General features: G+C 39.1%; 1 protein-coding gene across 1 annotated transcript; it reads right to left on the minus strand.

The window, feature by feature from the left end:
- Positions 1 to 899: 899 nt before the first annotated feature.
- Positions 900 to 18,921, minus strand: atp1b4 (ATPase Na+/K+ transporting subunit beta 4). The gene is made up of 9 exons (XM_057849313.1): positions 18,751 to 18,921; positions 18,588 to 18,659; positions 17,969 to 18,185; positions 10,896 to 11,024; positions 7,791 to 7,895; positions 7,342 to 7,541; positions 4,135 to 4,191; positions 3,845 to 3,937; positions 900 to 1,486 (listed from the first exon to the last, which is right to left on the minus strand). Exons 1-9 carry the CDS (start codon positions 18,781 to 18,783, stop codon positions 1,325 to 1,327), a joined length of 1,068 nt encoding a protein of 355 aa, XP_057705296.1. The 5' UTR covers positions 18,784 to 18,921; the 3' UTR covers positions 900 to 1,324.
- Between the last annotated feature and the right edge of the window lie 7,073 nt (positions 18,922 to 25,994).

A 25,994-nucleotide genomic window follows, 5' to 3' on the forward strand; every position in this document is an offset into this window, starting at 1 on the left:
CGCTGATTTTTTTTAGTGGGAACGAAAGGGACTCCCCAACAAACTGAACAGGAGTGGCTGAAGCACTCCTGTCTATTGTGGCCGCATTACGCATCTAAAAAAATTGTCCCGCAGAATGAAATGAATTATGGCGTTTAGTGTGCCATGGTTTTGGCCGCATGGGTATTTCGAATAATGATTTGCATTTTAATTTATTTGACTCTGTTGGATCTGTTATCCATTTAAGGTCTGGGCCTATTTTGTCTGATTTTGTATGCTTTTGATGTTGCCTTTATATTAAAAAAAAAACAATGTCACAGTGGCTTGTTTGGGTCCCTTTTTTCAGGACACCATAACCTGTTGTTTTCTTCACTGACCAATTATAATCCATATTTAGGCCATGCTGTATTTGGATATAGTATGTATAAAGCTTTACAGTGTGTATAAAGGCCAGAAACACCTATGACCATACCTGCTGTTTCTGTTGAATCATCAATATAAAACTATTACGTTTATTTTTTTTTTCTGTTGAACGTTTATCCCAACAAGTTGAATACATATTGTCAAGCTTCAAAGCGGTTCATCGAGCATATTTGGTTGTCAAAAAGACATCAATATTACAAATTTTGACCAAAATATGTTGGATTTTTAAAATCTTTTTGGGTCCAAAATGTTGATTATAATTGGTCAGTGAAGAAAACAACAGTTTTGTTGCAGTTTTATATCGCAGTGCCCCTGACGGCGCTATACATCCAATCCATTTTGACTGGAAGGAGCAAATTAATGAACATGCATTCGGCCCTTCAAGCCAAAATGAATTGGACGTCCAGCACCATCAACGGCAGCCAATTCTTCAGATGTAAATAACCCTGTAAGAAAAAAAAAAAAATCATAATTCGTGCATGAAAGGTTTAAGAAGGTGATAATATTTATTTAAAATTTCACAAATATGTGTGACTATTTTCTCCACAGTCTTATTGTGTGAGTACAGTGCAAGGCTTGTTTTCATTGCACAATATTCCTTCAAATATACATGTTTAAAAATAAAATACATGCACAAAAAATTAGTACCGTCCCAACAAAACTTTCTAACAAAAATCAGCATATTCTATATGCTCATACCCAATCGGTAAGGATGTTTCTAAAAGGCATTACTGGTTTAATTTTTAATTGGATTTGCATAGCATAGGAAAAACAATTGGGCATGGTTTAGTTGGATTAATCTAATTATTTTATGAGGAAATGGATGTCATTGTGCTTGTGGTGTGTGTGTGCGGACCGATGGGGAAAAAAGATATGATGTGTCAAATAACGAGTATTTCGAATAACGAGTATCTTGCAGTTCCTACGCTCCGACTTGCAAGTAGAAGGTGACGCTGCCGAGGTGGCGGTCTGTAGGCGAGTCGTTGATGATGCCATTTCCATTCAGCTTGCACTGCACCTGGATGTGAGTGTCGTACTGCACTCCCGAGAAGCGCACGGCCACCACCGGAGACGAGTAATTCACCTGATAGTGTAGATATTAGAAGAGCAGTATGTAAGATTGGTGGTCAAAAATTGTATTGCAACCAGGATCAAATATTGATCTAAACTCAAGCTGCATTATCATACCAATGTTGCATTTCAATCAGAAACTAGAAAATGCCATTTCTGGAGAAGTTGCGTGGGTAGCATTGCTGTGCTGGTTGTTACATATACTTGTAGTACAAGTACATGCACGTACATGTACTTGTAGTGCAAGTTCACATACTCGTACATGCAGGCCTACTTGTACTACACTGTAAGTGCACGCAAGTACACATACTTGTAGAATAAGTAACCATATATGAGTACAATTAGGTACACGTTCTTGTGGTATAAGTAAACGTACAGTACTTGAAATACAAGTGCACAACACAGTGGCGTGCACAGACAATTTGGGTGGCAGGTGCTCAGAGAAAAAGGCCCCTTTTGCAGCATATGTTACTGCCGCCCTGGCTTCCTCGATAGAACTACAGTGGTATGAAAAAGTATCTGAGCCTTTTGGAATTTCTCACATCTCTGCATAAAATCATCATCAAATGTGATCTGATCTTTGTCAGAATCACACAGAGGAAAATACAGTGTCTGCTTTAACTAAAACCAGCCAAACATTTATAGGTTTCATAGTTTAATGAGCATAGCATGCAAACAATAACAGATAGGGGAAAATAAGTTTTTACCAAACATTTTAAGTCAGGTGTGTGCCCAATCACTGATGAGTGGTTTAAAGCTGCCCATAAAACACACACCTGGTGATATATGTCTTGATGAGAAGCATTGTCAGATTTGCATCATGGCTCGGTCAAAAGAGCTGTCATTGATTTGTATAAAGCTGGGAAAGGATACAAAACCATCTCTAAAATTCTGGATCTTCATCAATCGACAGTCAGAGAAGTTGTCTACAAATGGAGAGAGTTTGGCACTGTTGCTTCTCTCCCAAGGAGTGGCCGTCCACCAAAGATGACGCCAAGAGTTCAGCGCAGAATACTCAGAGAGGTTAAAAAGGACCCTAGAGTGTCTGCTAAAGGCTTACAGAAATCACTGGCACAGTCCAATATTCCTGTGCACACATCAACTACTGTATATGTAAAACTATGGCTAAGAATGGTGTTCATGGGAGGACTCCACAGAGGAAGCCACTGCTGTCTAAAAAAAACATTGTTGCTCGTTTAATGTTTGCAACAAGGCACTTGGACACTGCACAGAAGTTGTGGCAAAATATTTTGCGGACTGTTGAAACCAAAGTAGAATTGTTTGGGAGTAACACACAACGTCATGTGTGGAGGAAAAATGGAACAGCTCACCAACATCAACACCTCATCCCCACCGTGAAGCATGGTGGAGAGAGCATCATAATTTGGGGCTGTTTTGCTGCCTCAGGGCCTGGACAACTTGCAATCATTAATGGAAGAATGAATTCAGAAGTTTATCAGGATGTTTTGCAGGAAAACCTGAGGCCGTCTGTCAGACAGTTGAAGTTAAAAAGAGGATGGATGCTGCAACAAGAAAATGACCCAAAACACAGAAGTATATCAACAATGGTTTCAGAAGAACAAAATACACGTTCCGGAGTGGCCAAGTCAAAGTCCAGACATGAACCCCATTGAGATGCTGTGGCAAGACCTAAAGACAGAGATTCATGCCAGACATCCCAGGAATCTGACTGAACTACAGCAGTTTTGAAGAGAAGAATTGGCCAGGGTTAGTCCTGATCAATGTGCCAGACTGATTTGCAGCTACAGGAAGCGTCTGGTTGAAGTTGTTGCTGCCAAAGGGGGGGGTTTGGGGAATATTAAATGGGATGGTTCACTTATTTCCCACCCCCTTCTGTCATTGTTTGCATACTATTCTCATTAAAATATGAAAACCTATAAATGTTTGGGTGGTTTTAGTTAAAGCAGACAGTTTTTACATCTGTGTGATTTAGACAAAAATCAGATCACATTTGATGGTGATTTCATGCAGAAATGTAAGAAATTATTTCTTTTCTTCAACCTCAGTTTACGAAGCCTACAGAGCTCTGGCCACCTAGACAAAAACAAAGAACGTAATTATTGGCTGATTGGTGGGGGCGGAACATCCGTTGTAAACAGAGAATCAAAACAATAAGAACTAAAACGGGCTGAGTATCTACTTTAAAAATGCGAAGATCTCGGCTTAATTACTGAGAATCATGCTAGAAGTAGAAGTATTTCCCCCAAATATTTCTTTAACATCTAAATGTCTATGTCTAAATATTTGTGTCATTTAACAAATAACTGAAGTGCAAATCTTACATATTTCTCCTCTAACATGATCATATGACAATGTTTTTTCAATTGATTGATCAGAGATTCACACTTACGTGTCGAAGTTTCCCATAATAAGGGTAGTACTTCAAGTCAAAAATACTCTTGGGGAAAAATTGAACTTCTCCCAAAGCATCTGGTGGTCCTTTCTGAAAGAGATGTCATTTGTATTTTAGAAAGGGTATTCTCTTGCCAATCACTTCATCAGCAATAATTATAATATAAAAAGAGGTGAACTCTTAAGGTAGGAGGCTAGAAGATAGAAAGATCAATAGGTCGCCAGGCCTCGAGTTTAAGATCTCTGGTTTACAGATCATGAAGCATTGAGAATGAGGTGTTGTTGTACCTTGACTGCACAAGTCACATTGACCGGTTTCCCTTGGCCAGGCAAGTATCCAAGAATCTAAGAAGAAATCATTACGTTTTAGCAACATTGAATGCTAACTTGTACCTGTCGTGGGTGATCTTGGGTCTATCCGACTGACTTTGGGGTGAGCTAGCCTATTGCAATGCAAGTACTGTACAGTGGTACCTCTACTTAAGAAATTAATTGGTTCTGGAAGTGGTTTCTGAACTTGGATATTCTGTAAGTGGAGACGTGTTTTCCATATAAATGTCCTAATCCCTTCCGAGCCCCCCAAAATTCAGACATAAATCTTTTATAATGCATAAAGATGCATCAAAACATGTAACAAATACATGTTACAGTTACGTTATTGCACAATAAACATAAAATCAGAGTTGTGCATAATGTAAAAAACCAAGAATGGAGTAAAGAAAAAAAATTAATACACTCATGTTTCAGTTGTTCTTTGTGACATGTTTGTGTTCTCAGTTGTTCTCTGTGACGCATTAAAGAGCACACTGTCTTTGTGACACATAAGGAGCACACTATATTTAAGGACACCTGTATCTATCAGCTGTGTCGGACAATTGCCTTACTTACTGCTGTGTATGCCCTCATCTCCATGCTCTCCAATGTTTCTTCCAGTTGTATCCTATGTTGATCATTTTGTTTTTTTTGTGCTCTATTTTCTATTGGGATTTTGTTAAATTTGCGTACTGTTTGACATGCTTTCTTTGTTGTACTTTTTATATAATACAGAATTATTCGCTATTTCTGGTCTCTGAGTCTGTGATTGAGATCCACATAAACGGCTTGCCGTTCATCACACATGTAAAGCTGTCAGAACACGAGGGGTAAATGAAGAGGACGCTCGGATGCACACATACAGTAGAAGTCCCTCTTAGCCAATTGGATGCTAGGTAGAGACGTTTTTAAGTAGAGGTACAACTGTATAGACAAAGCACATTCTCTTCTTAAAAAACAAACTTGGAGTCTTCAATATGTATTGCAAAAAAGTCAAAACAGGTCAGAGAAAACCCACACAAGGTAGGAACGTGAAAACTGCCCTTGCATCTCCTCAATACAATTCAACATACAGTAGTTACTCGATGCCCTACAAGATGCTAACAAAGTACCACTTTTGCCATATGAAGGTCGGATATTCCATTCCAGGGGTGTCCAAAGGTTTTTCTCCGAGGGCCGCTTTCAGAAAAATCAAAGGATAGCCAACTTGACATCCTTCTAATTTAATCTGAAATTGGAATCAATCTACTCAATTTAGATGATTGGAATCAGGTAAAATATATTTGGTTTTTAAAATGATTTCATTCATATTTATTTTTAAGTATTGACTGACTATCATTGTCAGTGATAGATTTCTAATCCAATTTGACTGGGGGTGGGGCTGCAAAATGGATTGGACGTCTATCGCCATCAATGGCAGTGAAACATGATCAGTCGATGCCAGCCTTCTAAACAGCTTCCTACACATAGGCGGAGTTTGACTTTTATGGCAGGGGTGGCAAAACATGTTGATGACCCCGAAACACAGTGTCGGCAATAAAATTAACTTACAAGATACTGTATATGCTCGGATAGTAGCTTAGCCCATGCTCGTAAATAGTGGCATCCCAACTGTGTGTTTGTGTGCATTTTTCTGTCTTACCTAGTGGAGAAGTAGCCGCATCCTTTTTGACTGAATATTCCAGCCAGAATGTGTCCTCAGGGGGTTTTGGCTAAGCAAAGCAAATGGCCGTCTCTAAGGTGCTCGTCACATGATGTGTTCGAAAAATAATTTTGACCTATTATAAAACGATTTTTTTTTGTTCATTTCATTCATTTTTGTTGTTTGTTTTATTGCTTTACAACTTTTATAGACAACATTTCACCAGCAAAGTCTGAATTTTAAATTCATATATAGGAAAGTCAATTACATGCAATGACATTTTTGGCCACCAGGTGGGGGGGGCTATGCCCTCCGGTCCTCTCTGAATCTCCATGTGTGTTCCTACAATGACTCTACATGTCATGTAAATGGATACAATAACAATAATTCAAAATTACCCAATGTCAAAATTTGAATAATTTTTGTGAATGAAATGTACCCATTTTCGTCAAACAGAACTTCAATTTTGCAATTTTTTTTCCTACGAAAGATGTTGAAATTATGAGATCCAAAACCTTTAAATTTCCAATTTTACCAAAGGCAAAGGAAGTTCATTACAAAGTTATTAACAAAGTGTACCCCTCGGCAGAATTTTTAAGGCTACGTTTTAATTTGGACCACAACAACTGTGTTTTTTGTCATGAAGACATCGAAACGACTGACCATTTATTTTTTGATTGTAAATATGTTAATGGTTTCTGGGAAGATTTGTATGACTGGTTATTTCCTAAATTGGCAAATTTGTCTAGTTTCACAAAAGAAAATGTTTTATATGGTATCTCTGTGTTAGTCATTGCACGACCTGGTTATCAATATAATTATGACTCTTGGGAAATTTTTCATACATAAGAATAAATATTTCAAATCTATTCCTACTTTTAATATTTTTCACAAAGACTTATGTCACTATTGTTCTTCTTTGAAATATATGAAAGGGAAAAATGCTTTAAAACTGTGTGAAATTGTTGAAGAGCTTGACTTGGCTAGTAGACCCTAGAATTTTTCTTTTACTATTATTTATTTTGTATATCTTTTTTTCTTTCTTTCCTCCATTTCTCTTTTTTTAAATAAAACTTTGCAGTTATATGTGATTGTAATTTTTGATATTGTGTTCATGATTATGCTCTAGGCTTGTATGTTACTTTTAAAGTTGTTTAATATTGTACCATGCCACTTATGTTGTAATGTTTGTTGTTGTTTGTTAATTAAAAAGAAAAAAAAAATTCATGTCATGTTTTGACTCCTGAATAAACGGAAATTCACTGTTTAAGTGCCTAGCTCCATCTAGTGTTGAAGTTCAATAGAATGCAGAAGAAGCTACTCTTCAATGATATTTCCGCAATTTGCTGCAGGCCAATAAAAACTAGGCAGCTGGCCGCAGTTGGCCTGCATGCCATGGTTTGGACACCTCTGGTCCATTAACTTAAACCCAGTTGGTTGACACCAAGATGCCACAAGATGGTGCTAAAGTTGTACCCTTGTTGCTTTGGTTGGGGCACAAAAACTGAAAATAACAGGAGATCCAATCCTTTTCAACTTACCCTGTTCATTCGGAGGAGGATGCACGGCCTCCCCTGCGAGTAGCCATAATGAGGGTCCTGTAGACCCGAGCACTCCCCCAGCCAAGACCTCTTGAACTGGCACGCCTTCCTTTCAGCATCCTCCTCCAAATCCTCCTGCATGAAGTACCTGTCCTGCGTACAGCGGATGTTCTTCCTCTCCTGTGCACCATCGTTGTAGGCTAAGGCAGGCGAAACAGGAGGGGGTCGGGGCATGAATAAATCTTTGCAATAGCTCTTCCTTGCCAAGGTCTCTGATTAAGGCAGTGTGAATGAATAAAAGAGGAGGTGGGGGAAAAACACACACACAAAGAGGCTTCCCTTCCCAGTATGCATTGCAGGACCAAAAGAGAATACGGGACAAAGGTACTGATGAGGCTAAACGAACTCGGTTTAACCCATCCGAGCCCCATGGAATATCACAAACTCACGTCGTAGGTGTTCGTCCATGGAGCGGGCGTAGCGCTTCCACGATTTGCGCTCAGAGGCATTGAAGGAGATGTCTTGGCCTTCCAGATGTGGCGCCATAGTCATACCTGCCAGTGGAGACGCACAGACAGTCAACTGTGACGAGACACGAGTGAGCGTCGACAGGCAGAAGGAGAGTGGGAACCCTTGGTAATTGGGAATACATTGGTTTTACAACGTTTTACATCAAGTACCACATGAAAAAATACTTAGCTGTCCAAGTTGCACAATCATGAACAACACTGCACTGCTGTCAATAACATGGTAGGCCTAGGGTTAAGAACAACGACTGCATTAAGCAAATCTGTTAAAATTGTGTTGACGAGACATTGCAACTGTATTACACTAAAATACAAATACAGCCTAACAATACTTTTTAAAAAAAACACAGTTTTTGAAAGTTAAATATGTACCGTAGTGGATTTTCAGGCAATATACAGAGCTACAAGCTTTATTATTGACTGTATGCATTGGCGGTATGATATTCTGACGGCATCATTAATAACCTTAGATACAGCTCAACAATATTACCATCAGAACAAAAATAATTCAATTATTTTCCATAGAAAGCATGTGTGTTTGACTCGTTTCATGTTTACATTATACACACACGCTTTCTCAACACGGACAGTTGCCAGAGAGAAAAAAGCACAAACACAAAAATGTTTTACCACCGCTAGACACACTACAGGCTGGAGTTAACTCTCGTAGCTGGTGGGAAACGTTCATGAGAGTGTTTACTAACCTTTAATTTTGTATAAATAAAAAATCATATTGGTTGTATTGCCTCCACGGCAGCCACCCACTCCACTCCAGAAACATGTTTTACAGTACATGTCGGTTGGCCCTCCTCTTTTAAGTCGCGGCCGTCTGTAACCTTCTATTGCCAAAGTATTCCCATACCAGCGATTTCGTTTTCTTCGATGAGGGAAAAAGTTCAGGAGTTTCACCTCCTCCAGCCATCGTGTAGTACAGCTACACTGACACTGAGCAACAATCGGTGGGGGAGGGTTGAGCCTTACAGCTGCAAACGAGGGATTTCTCCATGCATTTTTGTTACATAAAAAATAGGTAATACCTTAGGGACGGTATGACGGAAAATTTTTGCTGTTTTGAAACCTTGACGTTTTCATACCACGGTATACTTTGAAACCAGTAATCGGCACATGTCAAATTGATTGTATTTCATGTTTTAAATATGTTTTTTAAACATAGTCTTGTAAATTTGACACACATCAGGGAACAGTACTGATAACCATACTGAAAAATATCGCCACTGATGTACCTATCGTCAATCGCTGCTGCATGATGCACTGCTTGCCGGGGATTTTTCGAATGACAGTTTCTTACTCTCTGAGCCTTCACCAGCGGCGCTCAATCATTTGTTTTTCTCTTCCTCCAAAGCATTGTGGTTCGCAACCACATTAATGTGATACGGCCGGCTGGCTGTTTCACTTTGCATTCTTACACATGGCCCAAATAGCATAAAACATATAAACACCTAGGGGAAAATGCATTTGAATGGGGTTGCAGTGGGTTTTAGGCATACAGTTTTATGGCTAACTTATTATGAGAGAAGTACATGCAATTGCGCCGAGTAACTGCTGTAGGAATAGCTGGCTTATTCATGACCAGTGTTGTTAATTTTACTTTAAAAAAGTAATTAATTACAGTTACAAATTACTTCTCCCCAAAAGTAATTGCGTTAGTAACTCAGTTACCTGAATGTAAGACTAATTAGTTACTTGGGAAAGTAACTAGTGATAATTTTCATGTTTTTTTTTCTCAAACAAAAAAAAAAAAAAAACAGGTCACACAATGTGAAGTTTAAAGGGTTTTGGGGACAATTGGCCCTAGTCCAATTCTTTACCCTCCACTTAACTAGACACAAGGGTATTGCGATAACTAGATAGTAACCTTTGCTATGTGTGGAAGTCATTTAAAGTTGTGAATCAACTGTTAAAGTTGTTAAAATTGCTCCCGTTATTGCATTAGTTCCCTTCTGTCTACTTTCAACATGTGTAAATTTGAAAACTGTTTCATCATTTAAAGATAGATTTAAGTCAAGATTTTGCCGATTTAGGAGCATTTTAGATAAAAAAAAAAAAAAAAAAAAAGTTACTTAGGTTCGCTAGGAAGGATCTCTACATCAGAGCCTTCCTGAGAGGTCTACTGCTTTAAGATGGCGGCCATTTACTAACGCATGTAGTCCTTAAAACATGTTGCCAATGCAGCTGTGTCTGACATTTGCATCTAGTTCTATAATATGTGTTATCTAACGTATCATGTGGGCGTAGTTTGTAGGCTATATACAGTCAGGTATTATTGGAGCCACCTAGCATCGCGTTTGCAACGGCGTCTTCCCCACTCTCTCGTCTCCGTGAGTCCGTCTCTCTCACTTTTTTTATTCAACCAACTTAGTAACGCATAGTAACGCACACCTTTCCCGCCTCAGTACAGTAACGGCGTTGCCAACATGAGAAAAGTAATTAATTAGATTACTCTTTACTGAAAAAAATAACGCCATTAGTAACGCCGTTATATTCTAACGCCGTTATTAACAACACTGTTCATGATATAGTTGGGGGAGGAGCAATTAATGCCAAGAATCTGCTGATGTAAGCTTGCACCCTTTTAGCCCCGCCCCCAAAAATCCATATGCCTGAGGAGGTGAAAAAAAAGTTGTTTTTTTTGCTATATCTCCGTTTTAAGCACTTAATGATATGACTTCAGCACTGATCTCGTAACATGATCCGTATATTTAAAAATAAAACCAAAACACATTACTGTTTCAATGTTTCCACTTTTCAGTCTAAACCGCCGTCACACATAATATCAACATATTTTTCCAGAGCTCAGTTCAACTTTGTTGAGTTACCTATCGGATGGGTACACACTTTTTGTTCACCTTTGTTGTTAAAGTCAAGCATTATTACGACTGATGTCAATAGGGATCACTATATCTTTACATTGATGGTGCCATTGACGGCCACCGCCAGGCCCACCAATTGTTTCAAACCAATTTAATGAGTTCCTATGCGGTGTGAAGTGCGTAGGATTCTGTTTACCTGGTGGCATTACTCTGTCGTTGTAGGTGGGATGGTAAGGGCTAATAGACCACATGAGGCAAAATATACAGCCGCCAAACATGGCTGCTAGGAAGGTATAAAGCGCAGCATAGAAGAGAAGGATGAGGCCTAAAAAGTGAGAGAAAAAGAATGTTATTATCTTGGCTTGGAGAATAACTAATACAGTGGTACCTCTACTTATGTATGTCACTACATACAGAATTTTTAGGTTAAGACATGCTTGAACGGGAATATATTGCCTTTTGGTATGAAAGAAATTTCAGGATACGAAAGGCAAAAATACAGTATGGCTGGTACTCGCAGCTCCCAGAGTTTACTGAACGTAACATACTTATAGCTGATCTGCCTTTGGCTATTGCCTAGCATTCCTGGCATCCAATTGGCTAAGGGGGACTTCTATTGTATGTGTATGTGTGCATCCTCTTCATTCGCCCCTCGTGTTCTGACACCTTTACATGAGTGTATTAGCTTTTATTCTTTACTCTCTTGTTTTTTTTAGGGCTGTCAAAATGATCGTGTTAACGGGCGATAATTATTTTTTTAATTAATCATGTTAAAATATTTGACGCAATTAACGCACATGCCCCACTCAAACGGATTAAAATGACAGCACAGTATCATGTCCACTTGTTACTTGTGTTTTTTTGGTGTTTTGTCGCCCTCTGCTGGCGCTTGGGTGCGACTGATTTTATGGGTTTAAGCACCATGAGCATTGTGTAATTATTGACATCAACAATGGCGAGCTACTAGTTTATTTTTTGATTGAAAATTTTTACAAATTTTATTAAAACAAAAACATTAAGAGGGGTTTTAATATAAAATTTCTATAACTTGTACTAACATTTATCTTTGAAGAACTACAAATCTTTCTAATCCATGGATCGCTTTAACAGAATGTTACTGTTAATGCCATCTTGTTGATTTATTGTTATAATAAACAAATACAGTACTTATGTACAGTATGTTGAATGTATATATCCGTCTTGTGTCTTATCTTTCCATTCCAACAATAATTTACAGAAAAATATGGCATATTTTATAGATGGTTTGAATTGCGATTAATTACGATTAATTAATTTTTAAGCTGTGGTGAACTCGATTAAAAATTTTAATCGTTTGACAGCCCTAGTTTTTTTACATTATGCACAACTCTGATTTTATGTTTATTGTGAAATAATCTAATTGTAACATGTATTTGTTATATACAGTGGGGCAAATAAGTATTTAGTCAACCACCAATTGTGCAAGTTCTCCCACTTGAAAATATTAGAGAGGCCTGTAACTGTCAACATGGGTAAACCTCAACCATGACAGACAGAATGTGGGAGAAAAAAAAAACAGAAAATCACATTGTTTGATTTTTAAAGAATTTATTTGCAAATCATGGTGGAAAATAAGTATTTGGTCAATATCAAAAGTTCATCTCAATACTTTGTTTTGTACCCTTTGTTGGCAATAACGGAGGCCAAACGTTTTCTGTAACTCTTCACAAGCTTTTCCCACACTGTTGCTAGTATTTTGGCCCATTCCTCCATGCAGATCTCCTCTAGAGCAGTGATGTTTTGGTGCTGTCGTTGGGCAACACGGACTTTCAACTCCCTCCACAGATTTTCTATGGGGTTGAGATCTGGAGACTGGCTAGGCCACTCCAGGACCTTGAAATGCTTCTTACGAAGCCACTCCTTTGTTGCCCTGGCTGTTTGGGATCATTGTCATGCTGAAAGACCCAGCCGCGTCTCATCTTCAATGCCCTTGCGGATTTCCATTTACATTTTCACTCAAAATCTCTCGATACATGGTCCCATTCATTCTTTCCTTTACACAGATCAGTCGTCCTGGTCCCTTTGCAAAAAAACAGCCTCATTGCATGATGTTTCCACCCCCATGCTTCACAGTGGGTATGGTGTTCTTCAGATGCAATTCAGTATTCTTTCTCCACCAAACACGAGAACCTGTGTTTCTACCAAAAAGTTCTATTTTGGTTTCATCTGACCATAACACATTCTCCAAGTCCTCTTTTGGATCATCCAAATGCTCTCTAGCGAACCGCAGACGGGCCTGGACGTGTACTTTCTTCAGCAGGGGGACACGTCTGGCAGTGCAGCATTTGAGTCCCTGGCGGCGCATTGTGTTACTGATAGTAGCCTTTGTTACTGTGGTCCCAGCTCTCTGTAGGTCATTCACTAGGTCTCCCCGCGTGGTTCTGATTTTTTGCTCACTGTTCTTGTTATCATTTTCAAGCCACGCGGTGAGATCTTGCATGGAGCCCCAGATCGAGGGAGATTATCAATGGTCTTGTATGTCTTCCATTTTCAAATAATTGCTCCCACAGTTGATTTTTTTTACACCAAGCGTTTTACCTATTGCAGATTCAGTCTTCTCAGCCTGATGCAGGTCTACAATTTTGTCTCTGGTGTCCTTCGACAGCTCTTTGGTTTTGGCCACAGGTGAGTTTGGAGATTGACTGACTGAGATTGTGGACAGGTGTCTTTTATACCGATAATGAGTTAAAACAGGTGCCATTAATACAGGTAACAAGTGGAGCCTCGTTAGACCTCTTTGACAGCCAGAAATCTTGCTTGTTTGTAGGTGACCAATTACTTATTTTCCACTCTAATTTGGAAATAAATTCTTTAAAAATCAAACAACGTGATTTTCTGTTTTTTTTTTCCACATTCTGTCTCTCATGGTTGAGGTTTACCCAAGTTGACAATTACAGGCCTCTCTAATCTTTTCAAGTAGGAGAACTTGCACAATTGGTGGTTGACGAAATACTTATTTGCACCACTGTATGCACTGTATGCATTTTTATGCATCGTAAGATTTATGTCTGCATTTTCAAGTTACAAAACTACTTCCACAACCAATAATTTTGTAAGAAGTACCACTGTAGTAATTTTTGTTTCCTTCCCCAAATACTTACTGATAATAAAATATTTATGCGAAATTTCTAGAACTCTTATGTCTGAACTTTTTCTTGAAACCAAGAAAGATGAGAGCAAAAATAAAATTTACATGAAAAAGTTTGTTCTGGTATCTGACTATAGAGTGTGTAAATGACTGAGGTTGTGCTGCGTGGGCACTTTCCACAGGACGTCCAATGTAGCTGCAGCCATGCCTCGTGTCCCCCAGAACCACAAAGGCCTTTCTGTTTAAGCCGAGTGAGAATTCTTCCAGCTGTCTTTTCTCTCAGGAACACAGTGAACCTCCGGTTGACATCGTAGCGAAAGTTCTTTGCAGCCGCGGAGGCCCGGCCGGCTCCAAGGAGCACCAATCAGCCCGCTCTGGTATTGTAGGGACGCTCTTACTCACTCACTCATTCATCTCGAGGATACATGGGCCCCCAAGATGGCTGCAGTGAGCCGTTTGGGTTAGACTTAAGATTTTCTTGCTATCTGACAAATGTCTAGCAAAATTTGAGCGTGCACTGCAGGGAGGATCGGACGGATTGGATGTGTACGTGTTGGCCTGCACGGGGGGGGTTGCATCCTTCATAAGTTCAGTGTAAAGGGGGTTTTGCGGCTTTGGGAACGAGGATGTGAAGAGCATGTTAAGATCTGGAATGTGATTTCTGGCTAGCGGGACTCAGAGAGGCGCGCTCCCACTGGGAAGCCGTCCCCAGGAGGGCTGTTTTTGTCGGGAATTGCACCTATGTAAACACCAGTGACACACACATGCACACACAAGACCGGTGGGACAGCTCAAGTTTCCCAAGTGCATCTTTAAAAAGGAAGGGTGAGCAACCTAGGGCTCATGTGCCACATATGGCTTGCAGCGGAGATGGGTACTAAAGCGTGACATTTACTCCGTTACATCTACTAGAATACCTTTTTGAGAAAAATGAACTTCTGAGAGTAGTTTTACTAAGCCATATTTTTTACTTTTTACTTACTTAGATTTGTGAAGAAGAAACGCTACTCTTAGTCTACGTTCATACTACAGGTCTTAATGCACGAATCCGATTTTTTCGTGTTTTTCCGACTCGAGTGAGGCATTAACTTGACGGTCTGAACGTGACAAGTCGCATAAAACGGGACCATTTCAAATCCGATCTGGGTCACTTTCGTATGTGGTCTAAATCCGATCTGGGCCACATTTTTCCAGACTGTCGCGGCGGTCTGTACTGCCCAGTCCCGCAAATCGGATTTAATGCAGCAATTACGTCATCAAATAGCGAGAGAGTCGTTACCGTAGCGATGCACCTGTGCGTTATTAGCGCCTAGCTTGCAGTGAACACGGCTTTTGAGGAAGAGCTGAGCTTGACAACAGTCATAAAAAATAAAAATGGGTTGAGGATAATCCTGAGAATGCTCAGTTTTCTCTCTGTTCCAAGTGAGCAATATTTCAACATTGCCTCCACGGCCGAGAGTCGGGACAAACTGCCCGTATGTGTGTGTGACGTGCACGGACAGTGCGTGCATGCTATCGATCCATATAAACTTTGAATATTTGCCTAAACGGGGATTATTTATGTCTGTTATTTGTGTCCACCTTTTGAAAAGCAAAATATGATATCCCTGGAATGACGGATGATGTCTGTCATTTGTTTTGATGGTTCTGCGCATGCGGGTCTTCTTGCTTAGCGGGTGTCGGACTGCGAATTAGTGCGCATGCGTAATACTTGAACGGTCTCAATGGATAAAGGCAGTCTGAATGGGCACGCCAAAAAAACGGATATGACAAAAAATCGGATTCGTGCATTAAGACCTGTAGTATGAACGTAGCCTTAGTCTTAGGGCTGCACGAGTCGTTACATTTTTCTTCTTTATTCTACGTATTAGATTTCACTTCTTTTTTTGTGCCAGAGAGGCTAACAATGGCTCAACCAGTTTCACAACTGAGATGTCACATCAATGATCAAATGACTCCATTATACAAATCAGACTCAAGCTTGCCGGTGTATGACCACGCCGGCCTGTTCAATTACATGGCGTCTTTAAAGCACCGTAAAAAAGTATTTGACGTAGAGTTCCGCCGTAAACATGACTCGAAAGCGCGGATTTTAATATATCTCCCAGTATTTATTTGGCGCTGATTGACCATGGAAAACAGAAGATATGATCCTTTCAGTTTCATCACCGGAAATTTCTCCACTAGAGGGCACTCATGCTCTTTGGACGAATAATGCTTAATTTATGTAGTTTTTTTTTTTTCTCTGGCCGGAATTCAAATTTTTTTGTCGTTGTTTTCTTTGGCTTAATGTGGTTATGCAATATGTTATAGTACAGTATAGTAACAACTAGAGATGTCCCGATCGATCGGCATCCCGATCGACCGGGTCCGATCACGTCATTTTCAAAGTATTGGAATCGGCAAAAATATATCGGCCATGCCTTTTTTTAATATATATATATATATATTTTAATTAAATTGTTTTCTAATTGTATTTAACGTTACAGACATAATATGTTACACTCATCCAGAGTTTTTAGTTTAGGCTTAAGGTAGGGTTATCATAAGTATCCCGATAACGGCGGCAAGTAATTTATTATGAAATGTGTCACGTTAAAATATTAACGCAATCAATATATGCGCTGAATGACCCTCTCACTCATTGTCGCGCTCAATCTGTAATGACGCCGTTTTACCTATATAGAGAGATAAAAGGCGGTGCAGTATGAGCAGAGTGAATTTTGGCAGCCTTTGGAGCCTTTTTGTAATTGGCTAAAGCCTTGCAGTCCCTCTCCCTATGAATAGAAATATCATGGGAAGCAATGTGGCAATTGATCTTTGTCTTAACACCTTAAGTTATTTCCCAATGCAGAGAAGATATAGCAATTGCTAGCACGACACACAGTCATGGTTCCACTTCCCATCATGCATTTGGGATGGCCACTGTATCGTTTACTGAAAGCTCAACAAATACACTAGATGGCAATATTTAGTCACAATATACAAAGTCACAAGTCTTTCTATCCGTGGATCCCTCTCACAGAGAGAATGTTAATAATGTAAATGCCATCTTGAGGATTTATTGTTATAATAAACAAATACAGTACTTATGTACTGTATGTTGAATGTATGTATTCGTCCGAGTTTTATTCATTTTTTTCTTAATTCATTCATTCATTCATTTTCCATGCCGCTTATTCCTCACGAGGGTTACCAAAATTTATATGATCGGGAAAAATTATCGGGAATGATTGGAATTGAATCGGGAGCAAAAAAAAGCAATCGGATTGGGAAATATCGGGATCGGCAGATACTCAAACTAAAACGATCAGGATCGGATCGGGAGCAAAAAAACATGTTCGGAACAACCCTAGTAACAACAGTTCATATAGATAACTTTGTGCTTTGAAAAAAATACCATTGTTAAAAAAAAAATCAAACATCTTAAGCAGTCACTCACAATGTCACTCATTACTTGAGTATTCTTTACACCTTATACTTTTTTACTTGTCCTTGAGTACATTTTTTGGATGACTACTTAAAAAATTTTGGGCTACTCTACCCACCAATGCTTGCGAGGATATTTGTTCCAATTGAAAAACAGTGGTTGAGGTGTATCTTGGACTGGTTACTGCCAATAGATGAGGAGAAAGCCGGAGCACTTGGAGAAATACTACACAGCTTGAATTGAGATGAAAACCTCAAATTTCAGAGCACTCATTCAGGTATACTAATCACCCGTCCGCTGCACTGCTAGCCCAAAATGTTGAACCTATCAATTCTCATCATACAGTGGGGAGAACAAGTATTTGATACACTGACAATGGGTTTTCCCATTGGCAGTGTATCAAATACTTGTTCTCCCCACTGTAAATATACAGCGAGTTACGAGTCAGCACTTGGTAAACTACTAGTATTTCGCTTAGTATTTTAAGTTTTCCTTTATTAAAAAAGATGGAATAGAAATATATTGTGTGTATTTTGGTGAAAATTGCTTTGATGAGAGAGTAAAATGAGTTACCATCTTAGTTATGAAATAAAACAAACTGAGTCCAGGATGAACCTCAAATTGCTTCATCACGTCAGTTTTATACATGTCACCAACCAAATGCGGCGTTTCCAAGAACCACCAAACCTCTCTCTGCTTCGCATCAACTCACTCCAGCTCTTCCCCGAGCGGCCCATGAACTCCTTGGTCTCGGCATTCCACAGGTAGGTCTTCAAGTCGCTGATCTTCTGGTGCAGCGTCCTCCTGGGCAAGGGCCGGCGCTTCCAGCGTTCAAAGTTGAGGTCCTCCTGCTCCAGAGGCTGGTGCTCGGCCAGCTCTTCCTGCTCCTCCTCCAGCTCCTGCCCGTGTTTGAGGATCACCTTAGCAGGCTGGCGGACAGAAGAGGAGAAAAGGCGTTCAACCCACATGTCCTCCTCTGCAGGATCAAAAGTGACTTTTTTTCCTTTCGGGGGAAAATGACAGACATTTAAGACAACCCTTCACTCGGCTGCATATTCATGATGTGGTCCTGTCTCACGTCTCTTTGTTTAGGCGGATCATAAAATCCCGCTGATGACCTTTGCTGCCCAACATTGGGAAAGATGACCACCCTTGGAGCGGACCCTCCTGTTTGCATGCGGCAGCTCATGTCCAGATGTTTGGACTCACAGACCCCAGGGGTACACGCAAGTACAGTAAAAACAACCAAAAAAAGAGTCCCCACACTCTTCACATAGCTAAACATGATTTAAACATCAGTTTGAATCCTTATATTTTATTTAAGCACTTACCGGACTTCTCGGGAGCGGGATCTGCTCAGCTCCTTCTTCTGTGGAACTGGGCTCCATCTTCTCAGTAAGACCCTACACATTGTGAAATACATTTATGAAAAGCAATAAAGTGAAAAAGAGTTGAAAACCTGAATAATTGGAAAGAGATAGAAAATACACATACCTGAAGTATTTCCAGTGGAAAAGTGTCACTCATAAAGTGTCAAATGTTAAAAAAAAAAAAAAAAATGCTGTTCGTCAAAAGTTTTGGAAGGGTTTCATTAGAAAGTTTGAGGCCGAGGTGTGGAGAGCCTCCTTCATCTAAACGTCCAACATAGTGAATGAAGTCAGGAGCTGAGAAACATGGGGGGTGGGATACTAAAGTGGGTTTTTTTCGGTAGGATTCAAGGCACATTTTGGCAACGGCCCTGGGCCCGGTGCTGCATTCTACACACGCACGCCATCGCTCAAAGTCTGCTAAGCTGTGCTAAAGCGAAGCCTGAATACAATATTTATAGCTTGTTACCAAACAAAAGACACGACCAATCATTTTCCTCACGCCTCAGTCATGCACCTGAGCGAAAAATGTTTGGATTCCTCCATTTTTCTTCGAATTTGTTCTGTTTTCATGTGTTGAAAGCAACATAATTAACAAAAGTTGGCAGATACATTCTGCTTCTTACAGAGCCTCGTTGCAAGGGTTCAACATAAACTCCTCAAGTTCAAGGAGTCCCCCCCAAACTCCCTCCCACCATCTGCACTCCAGTCACGTAGCACCACTGAGCTAGCCCGGGTGCAAGTTTGGAGAGGAGGACTCACTTGTGAGGATGGCTTTCTCTTACATGAAAAGAGAAGTTGCGTCATGGAAAAAAAAAGGAGTGGATATTTGGAACGTGCATTCGCGCGTGCTTCTTTGTATGAGTTTCAGAGTGAATGGAGACTCAGTCTCAGCATGTTGCACTTTTGCTAAAAAGCCCGCCAAAAGCGCTCAATGAGTGTCATGATGACCCTAAAAAGTCACTTCAGTAGATCGGGCTTCATGATAAAATGAGATTTTAATATAGAAGTTTTTGTACAATAGGACTTGCTTTGTATGACTGTGGTTGATTCAGGGCTAGTCACCATGGTCAACTCGCCAGCAGATCGCAGAATATACATAAATGACATCTCTATGTACAGCTATGGACGATTTACAATGTAAAAGAAAAATGCAAAATTTAATAGAATATACTGCCGGCTGTGTTAGCCAGAATATATCCATAAAAAAATAAAGAAAAAAAAACAGGTAAACTGCAAAATGCACGGAAAAACAGTATTGAGCTTTGGTAACTATCAATTTTACGTTGCTGAAAATCATGATAGAATTTTTTTTTTTTTTATAATTAATTTATACTGTGATCCATATGAGACTTTTCTTGATTGTGGTGGTGATTTCACTGCATTTTTTACTCATTCTCCCCAGTTTCCAGCCAGGATTTGAATCCAACCATCATCTCGGCCGTCGCTACTGTAGACTGGTTTGAAATGCTGAGCGTATAGGAAAACCTTACTCCCTGAGAACCTAAAAAGAAAGTGCCGGTAGCTGAACCTAGACTGAATTATTAGCTCAGTAGTCAGCACGCAGAACTGCCACAGTAAGAATATGGATTCAAGCTCTTGTTGGAGAGGGGGGGTGAATGACAAAGAATGTGTAGTGATGTCACCATCAGACTGATCATACTTACAGTGAAGAAAATAAGTATTTGAACACCCTGCTATTTTGCAGACCAACAGACAAAAAGAAAAGAAACACACGAAAGGAAAGAAAAGCAATACATTATATTATACAATACAAATACATTGAACGCCCTCACTAAAAATGGATATGTTGGTGCTATCGTCAGCTAAATGTATTTCCGGTAGACACCATGTGGGGGGCCTGTTGACCAGGGTCAGAAGGGGGGGGGGGGGGGGGGGGGGTACGTGATTTGGAGTGGATGAGTGTACACAAACCAGCTCTGTGATCTAGAAACCAGCAATTGTGTGAATCCCTTGTGAGTGTAAGCCTGTTGGCAACCCCGGCACCGAGGCCCCCCACCCGAGCGCGCCCGATCACATCCAGCCGTGCGCGAGCCCCACCAAACATTTGACAGCCACGCTGACAAGCGGAGACACAGCGCGGGCGCCACCCCAGGCCCACGGCCACCACCCAGCCAGCCTGGGGAGGGACGCCACCGCTTTTTGGTTAAAAAAATCTCACTATATAAGGCCTCAGTCCTGTCCCATGTGCAGAAAAACAGCCCCAAAGCATGATGCCACCACTCCCATGCTTCACAGTAGGGATGGTATTCTTGGGATAATACTCATCATTCATCATCCTCCACACACGGTAAGTGGAATTATGACCAAAAAGTTCTAATTTACTCTCATCTGACCACAAAACTTGCTCCCATGACTCCTCTGCATCATCCAAATGGTCGTCGGCAAACTTAAGACGGGCCTTGACATGTGCTGGTATAAGCAGGGGAACCGTCAGTGCCGTGTATGATTTCAAACATTTCAACATTTCATTAAGACCCCATGAGATGATATCCTACATGGGGCTCCAGTCCGATTGCGATTGACCGTCATGTTTAGCTTCCTTCATTTTCTAATGATTGCGCCAACAGTAGACCTTTTTTCACCAAGCTGCTGGGCAATTGCTCTGTAGCCCTTTCCAGCCATGTGGAGGAGAACAATTTTGTCTCTGGTGTGATTGGACAGCTTTTTGGTATTGACCATGTTACAAGTTTGAGTCTTACTGATTGCATGGGGTGGACCGTTGTCTTTATGCTGCTATGGACCTCAAATAAGTGCATCTGATTCAGGATAATACATGGAGTGGAGGTGGACTTTTAATAGGCAGAATAACAGGTCTTCCAGGGTCAGAATTCTAGCTGATAAGCAGGTGTTCAAATACTTATTTGCAGCTGTATCACACAAATAAATTGTTAAAAAAATCATGCATTGTGATTTCTGGATTTTTCTTTTTAGATTATCTGTCTCACAGTGGAAATGCACCTAGGCAAGGCAAAGGCAAGGCAAATTTATTTATATAGCACAATTCAACACAAGGCAATTCAAAGTGCTTTACATCACATGAAGATCATAAAAATCAAATTTAAATCAATACAACGTAAAAACCAAGACAAAAGATCACATTTAATTACAAATAGAATAAAAATAAATAAATAAAAATAAAACAAAAATATAACAAAAACTACTACTACTAATAATAATTGAAATCAGCAATGGAGATAAGCACAAGAGGAATAGAAAGCAGGTAGATTGAAATATGTAGCCAGTTATGGATATGCAGTGCTAAACAAAAGCGTTTTAGCCCTGATTTAAAAGAGCTAACAGTTTGAGCATACTTCAGACGTTCAGGTAACTTGTTCCAGAGGTGAGGAGCATAATAACTAAATGCTGCCTCACCCTGCTTGGTTCTTGTTCTCGGAATATGCAGAAGACCGGTTCCAGACGACCTTAGGGGTCTACATGTCTCATAGGAATCTAACAAGTCAAGCATGTATTTTGGTCCAAGGCCAGTAAGTGTTTTGTAGACGAGCAGTAGTATTTTATAGTATATCCTTTGATCACTGGAAGCCAGTGTAGCGATTTCAAAACCGGTGTAATGTGGTCCAGCTTCCTTGTATTTGTGAGGACTCTGGCTGCAGCATTCTGTACTAGCTGCAACTTCCTGACTGATTTTTTTATCAAGACCCGTAAATATACCGTTGCAATAGTCCAATCTGCTGAAAATGAATGCGTGCATAAGTTTTTCCAGAAGCACCTTAATTCTGGTTATATTTTTTAGGTGGTAATAAGTGGATTTAGTGACGGACTTTAGATGGCTTTCAAATTTTAGATCTGAGTCAATAATTACGCCAAGGTTTCTGACTTGATTTGTAGCTGTAAGTGACATTGTGCTAAGTTGCCTGCTTATCTTTGACCTAAAATGAAAATTTCAGACTGCTCCATGATGTCTAATTGAGAGAACTTGCAAAATAGAAGGGTGTTCAAATACTGATTTTTCTTCACTGTACATGAATTAAAAAAATACCATTGTAAAAAAAAAATATATATATCTTACATCGTAAGCAGTTACTCACAATGTTACTCGTTACTTGAGTATTCTTTTCACGAAATACATTTTTTTTTACTTGTACTTTAGTACATTTTTTTGGATGACAACTTTTACTTGAGTAATATTATTTTGAAATAACGTTTAATTTTTACTCAAGTAAGTGTACTTGAGTAAAAATTTTGGCTACTCTACCCACCTCTGTCTGGAAGTCAAGTTTGGTTGAAGCCTGTTGTTGTTAAATTGAGCTTTTTAAGTTGGGCTCAATACATTTTGTTAAGCTTCTTTTTTTCAATTTATTAAATTGGTTGTCCTAAATTGAAACACCAATGTCCTTGTGTCTGTTTGGTCCACTACATTAACAGTAAACCTTTTACGGTTTTCCTGTTTTGTTTTTTTTTTTTGCTTTTGTTTTTTAACGGTAGATTTCTGGCAACGACAGCGGTCAGTATTATACTGTACCGCTAATTCTTTCTTTAATTTTTTTTTTTTTTACAGTAAATTGTCCATGTCAATTGAATCAATCAAAAAACCTTCATGGATGCCAAATGTATACAATGAGTAATCTCTGCGTCTATTTGAATAATTGTAATCGTTATATTTAACACAAACAAAATCCGTTATATCATCTTGAATGCAGATGCATATGCCTGACAGCAGATGGAGCCACATAGGCTCTGTCGCTCCTTCTGCTATCACCTCCACTTTAGTTAATAAGGTTTCTTTTAACATTTAGAGTAATAATAATATTTCATATCGAGTGGTTATTCTTAATCTTGCAGAGTTTCTTAACTTCAGATTTCCTTACACTTAGCCAACAACTTATATTGCGTTGCCAACAACACTTAGGGTTGGTTTACCTTTATTTAAAATAAAACAAACAATTAAAAAAAAAAAAACCGGTTGTGCTTTCTCTGAAAAAAATCTAAAACCTCTACATATTTCAACAAACCAAACCCATTTTAACTTTTATTTTCATTTTGAAAAAGTGCGAGCAGGTTTTGTAAATGAGGGATGCTGGTTTGCAACCCATTGTAAACTTACTTAACACTAATAGTAACAATTAGGACATAAAAGGTAATTTGCCTTTCAGTTTTATCATTTCATTGCAAATGGACTTGCCGTATTGAGTTATATTCCAGTGTATGAATATGTTTGACTTAACCTATATGTAGAGATTTGCAAACAATTCTACCTTAACTCTTTCATGCATGAATCATGATATTTTCCCATAAATGTTTTTAATACATTTATGTAGGAGAGGGGTCTCAAACCATGTCTTCAGTGGAGCAAACTGAAACTCCGCTCACCATTTGGCAGTACTCTTCGGCCTTTCATGGTATACATCTTCAATCCTTGGTTCTTGCTCAGTAGTTGTTGTCACTTTTGAAAGCTTAGGTTTGAAAAAATTATGTGTATCTATCTTGCCAATTCCGTCCTCAGGTGTTTTTTTTTTTTTTTGCTAAGCAAAGCAAATGACCATTTCTAAGGTGCTAGTCACATGATCTGTTTGAAAAATAATTTTGACCAATTAGAATTTTTTTTTTTCTCGCTCATTTCATTCTTTTTTGTTGTATTGCTTTACAGCTTTGATAGACAACATTTTACCAGCAAAGTCTTAATTTTCAATTCCTATATTGGAAAGTTAATTGTATGCAATAAAATTTTCGGCCACCGGGCGGGGCCTTTGATATAGAAGTTTTTGTGCCGATGTACAATTGGACTTGGTTTGTATGACTGTTGTTGATTCAGGGCTCGTCACCATGGTCTAGTCACCAGCCAATCACAGAATATACATAAATTACAACTCTATGTAGAGCTATGGACGATTTACAATGTAAAAGAAAAATGCTAAATTTACTTTAAAATACTGCTGGCTCTGTTAGGCAGAATACATCCATAAACAAATTTAAGAAAACAACAGGTAAACTGCAAAATGCACATATAACACTACTGAGATTTGGTAACTATCACTTTTACGTTGCTGAAAATCATGATAGAAAAATGTTTTTATTTTATAATTAATTTATATTCTGATCCATCTTGTTGAGGGAGAATGAGAAATAGTGTGTAGTGAAGTCACCATCAGACTGATCACACATACGGTGAAGAAAATAATGCATGATTTTTATTTTATTGCTTTACAGCTTTGATAGACAACATTTTACCGGCAAAGTCTTAATTTTCAATTCATACATCGGAAAGTTAATTATTGTTGTATTGTATTGTTGTTTTCGGTGTAAATCTACTAGAAATAAGTGAAATTATCTGCCAGTGCTTCAAGTAAATTTTACTCAAATTTCTTAAATACCTAGCTGAAAATAAGCTTAACAGACTTAGTTTAAGCAAAAGGTTTGCTTAATCTTAAAAAAATCTAATCTTAATCTTAAAAAACTCAGAAATGTTAATTAAATAATACAACTAGCTAACGATAGCACCAACATATTCATTGTTAGTGTAGGCGTTCAATGTATTTGTTGTTGTTGTTTGTGCTTCTTCTCTCTCTCCCTCTTTTCTTCTGTTCCCCCATCACCCCTTGCTGTTCACTGCTTTCTCCTAACAAACGAGGGGAGCGTGAATGATCACAATGGGAGTATGTCATACTCCCGTCCCATGTGATATATTAAAACTGTTTAGACCAATCGGACACTCAGATCTCCATTCACCGTGTCAAGCACCTGAACAGGACAGGTTAAAGAAAGAAAGAAAAAAAGAAATGTTCTTAATTCAAGAACAGATACTGTTCAAAACATTATTTGAAAGCATGTTTTCTTGATTCAGGTGAAAAATGACCGACTTTTAGATTTATAGGCTTAATAAAAACAAATGGTAATATTTACTAAAAGTAAGTGGAAGAATCTGACGCATCAATCTGTTAAATAGCCTTTAAAACTCAAAATAACATGAAAACGATTCGATTAGATTAAAGAAAAATGATCAGATTTAGACGTTATACTGTAAATTTGCAGTGTGCAAGGTCAATACAGATTTTGCATTAATCATCAAGCCTATCAATTAATTAGGTTCTTATTGGAGAAAAATGTAGCCCTGATCGCCGTTCACCCAATCTGTTTAGTCTTATTAATGTCCCATCCCGAGCAAAATGTGTACATGCAAGTTATACTGTTATATCGTCCATACCAACATTGAGACCAAACCTACGCCCTTGAGCTACAATGATAACTTTTAAATGGATGTCACAGTAGTGACCACTGTTCCTGAAAGTGTCAATTGCACAACATGAAAACGTCCGAAATAACAATGTTGCTAATCAATCAGCTCACGAGCCCTGTCCTCCTTTCACGTGTATGACATGCGCACAGAGA

Source organism: Corythoichthys intestinalis, chromosome 11, assembly GCF_030265065.1.
Source record: "Corythoichthys intestinalis isolate RoL2023-P3 chromosome 11, ASM3026506v1, whole genome shotgun sequence".
In the NCBI taxonomy this organism is placed as follows: Eukaryota; Metazoa; Chordata; class Actinopteri; order Syngnathiformes; family Syngnathidae; genus Corythoichthys; species Corythoichthys intestinalis.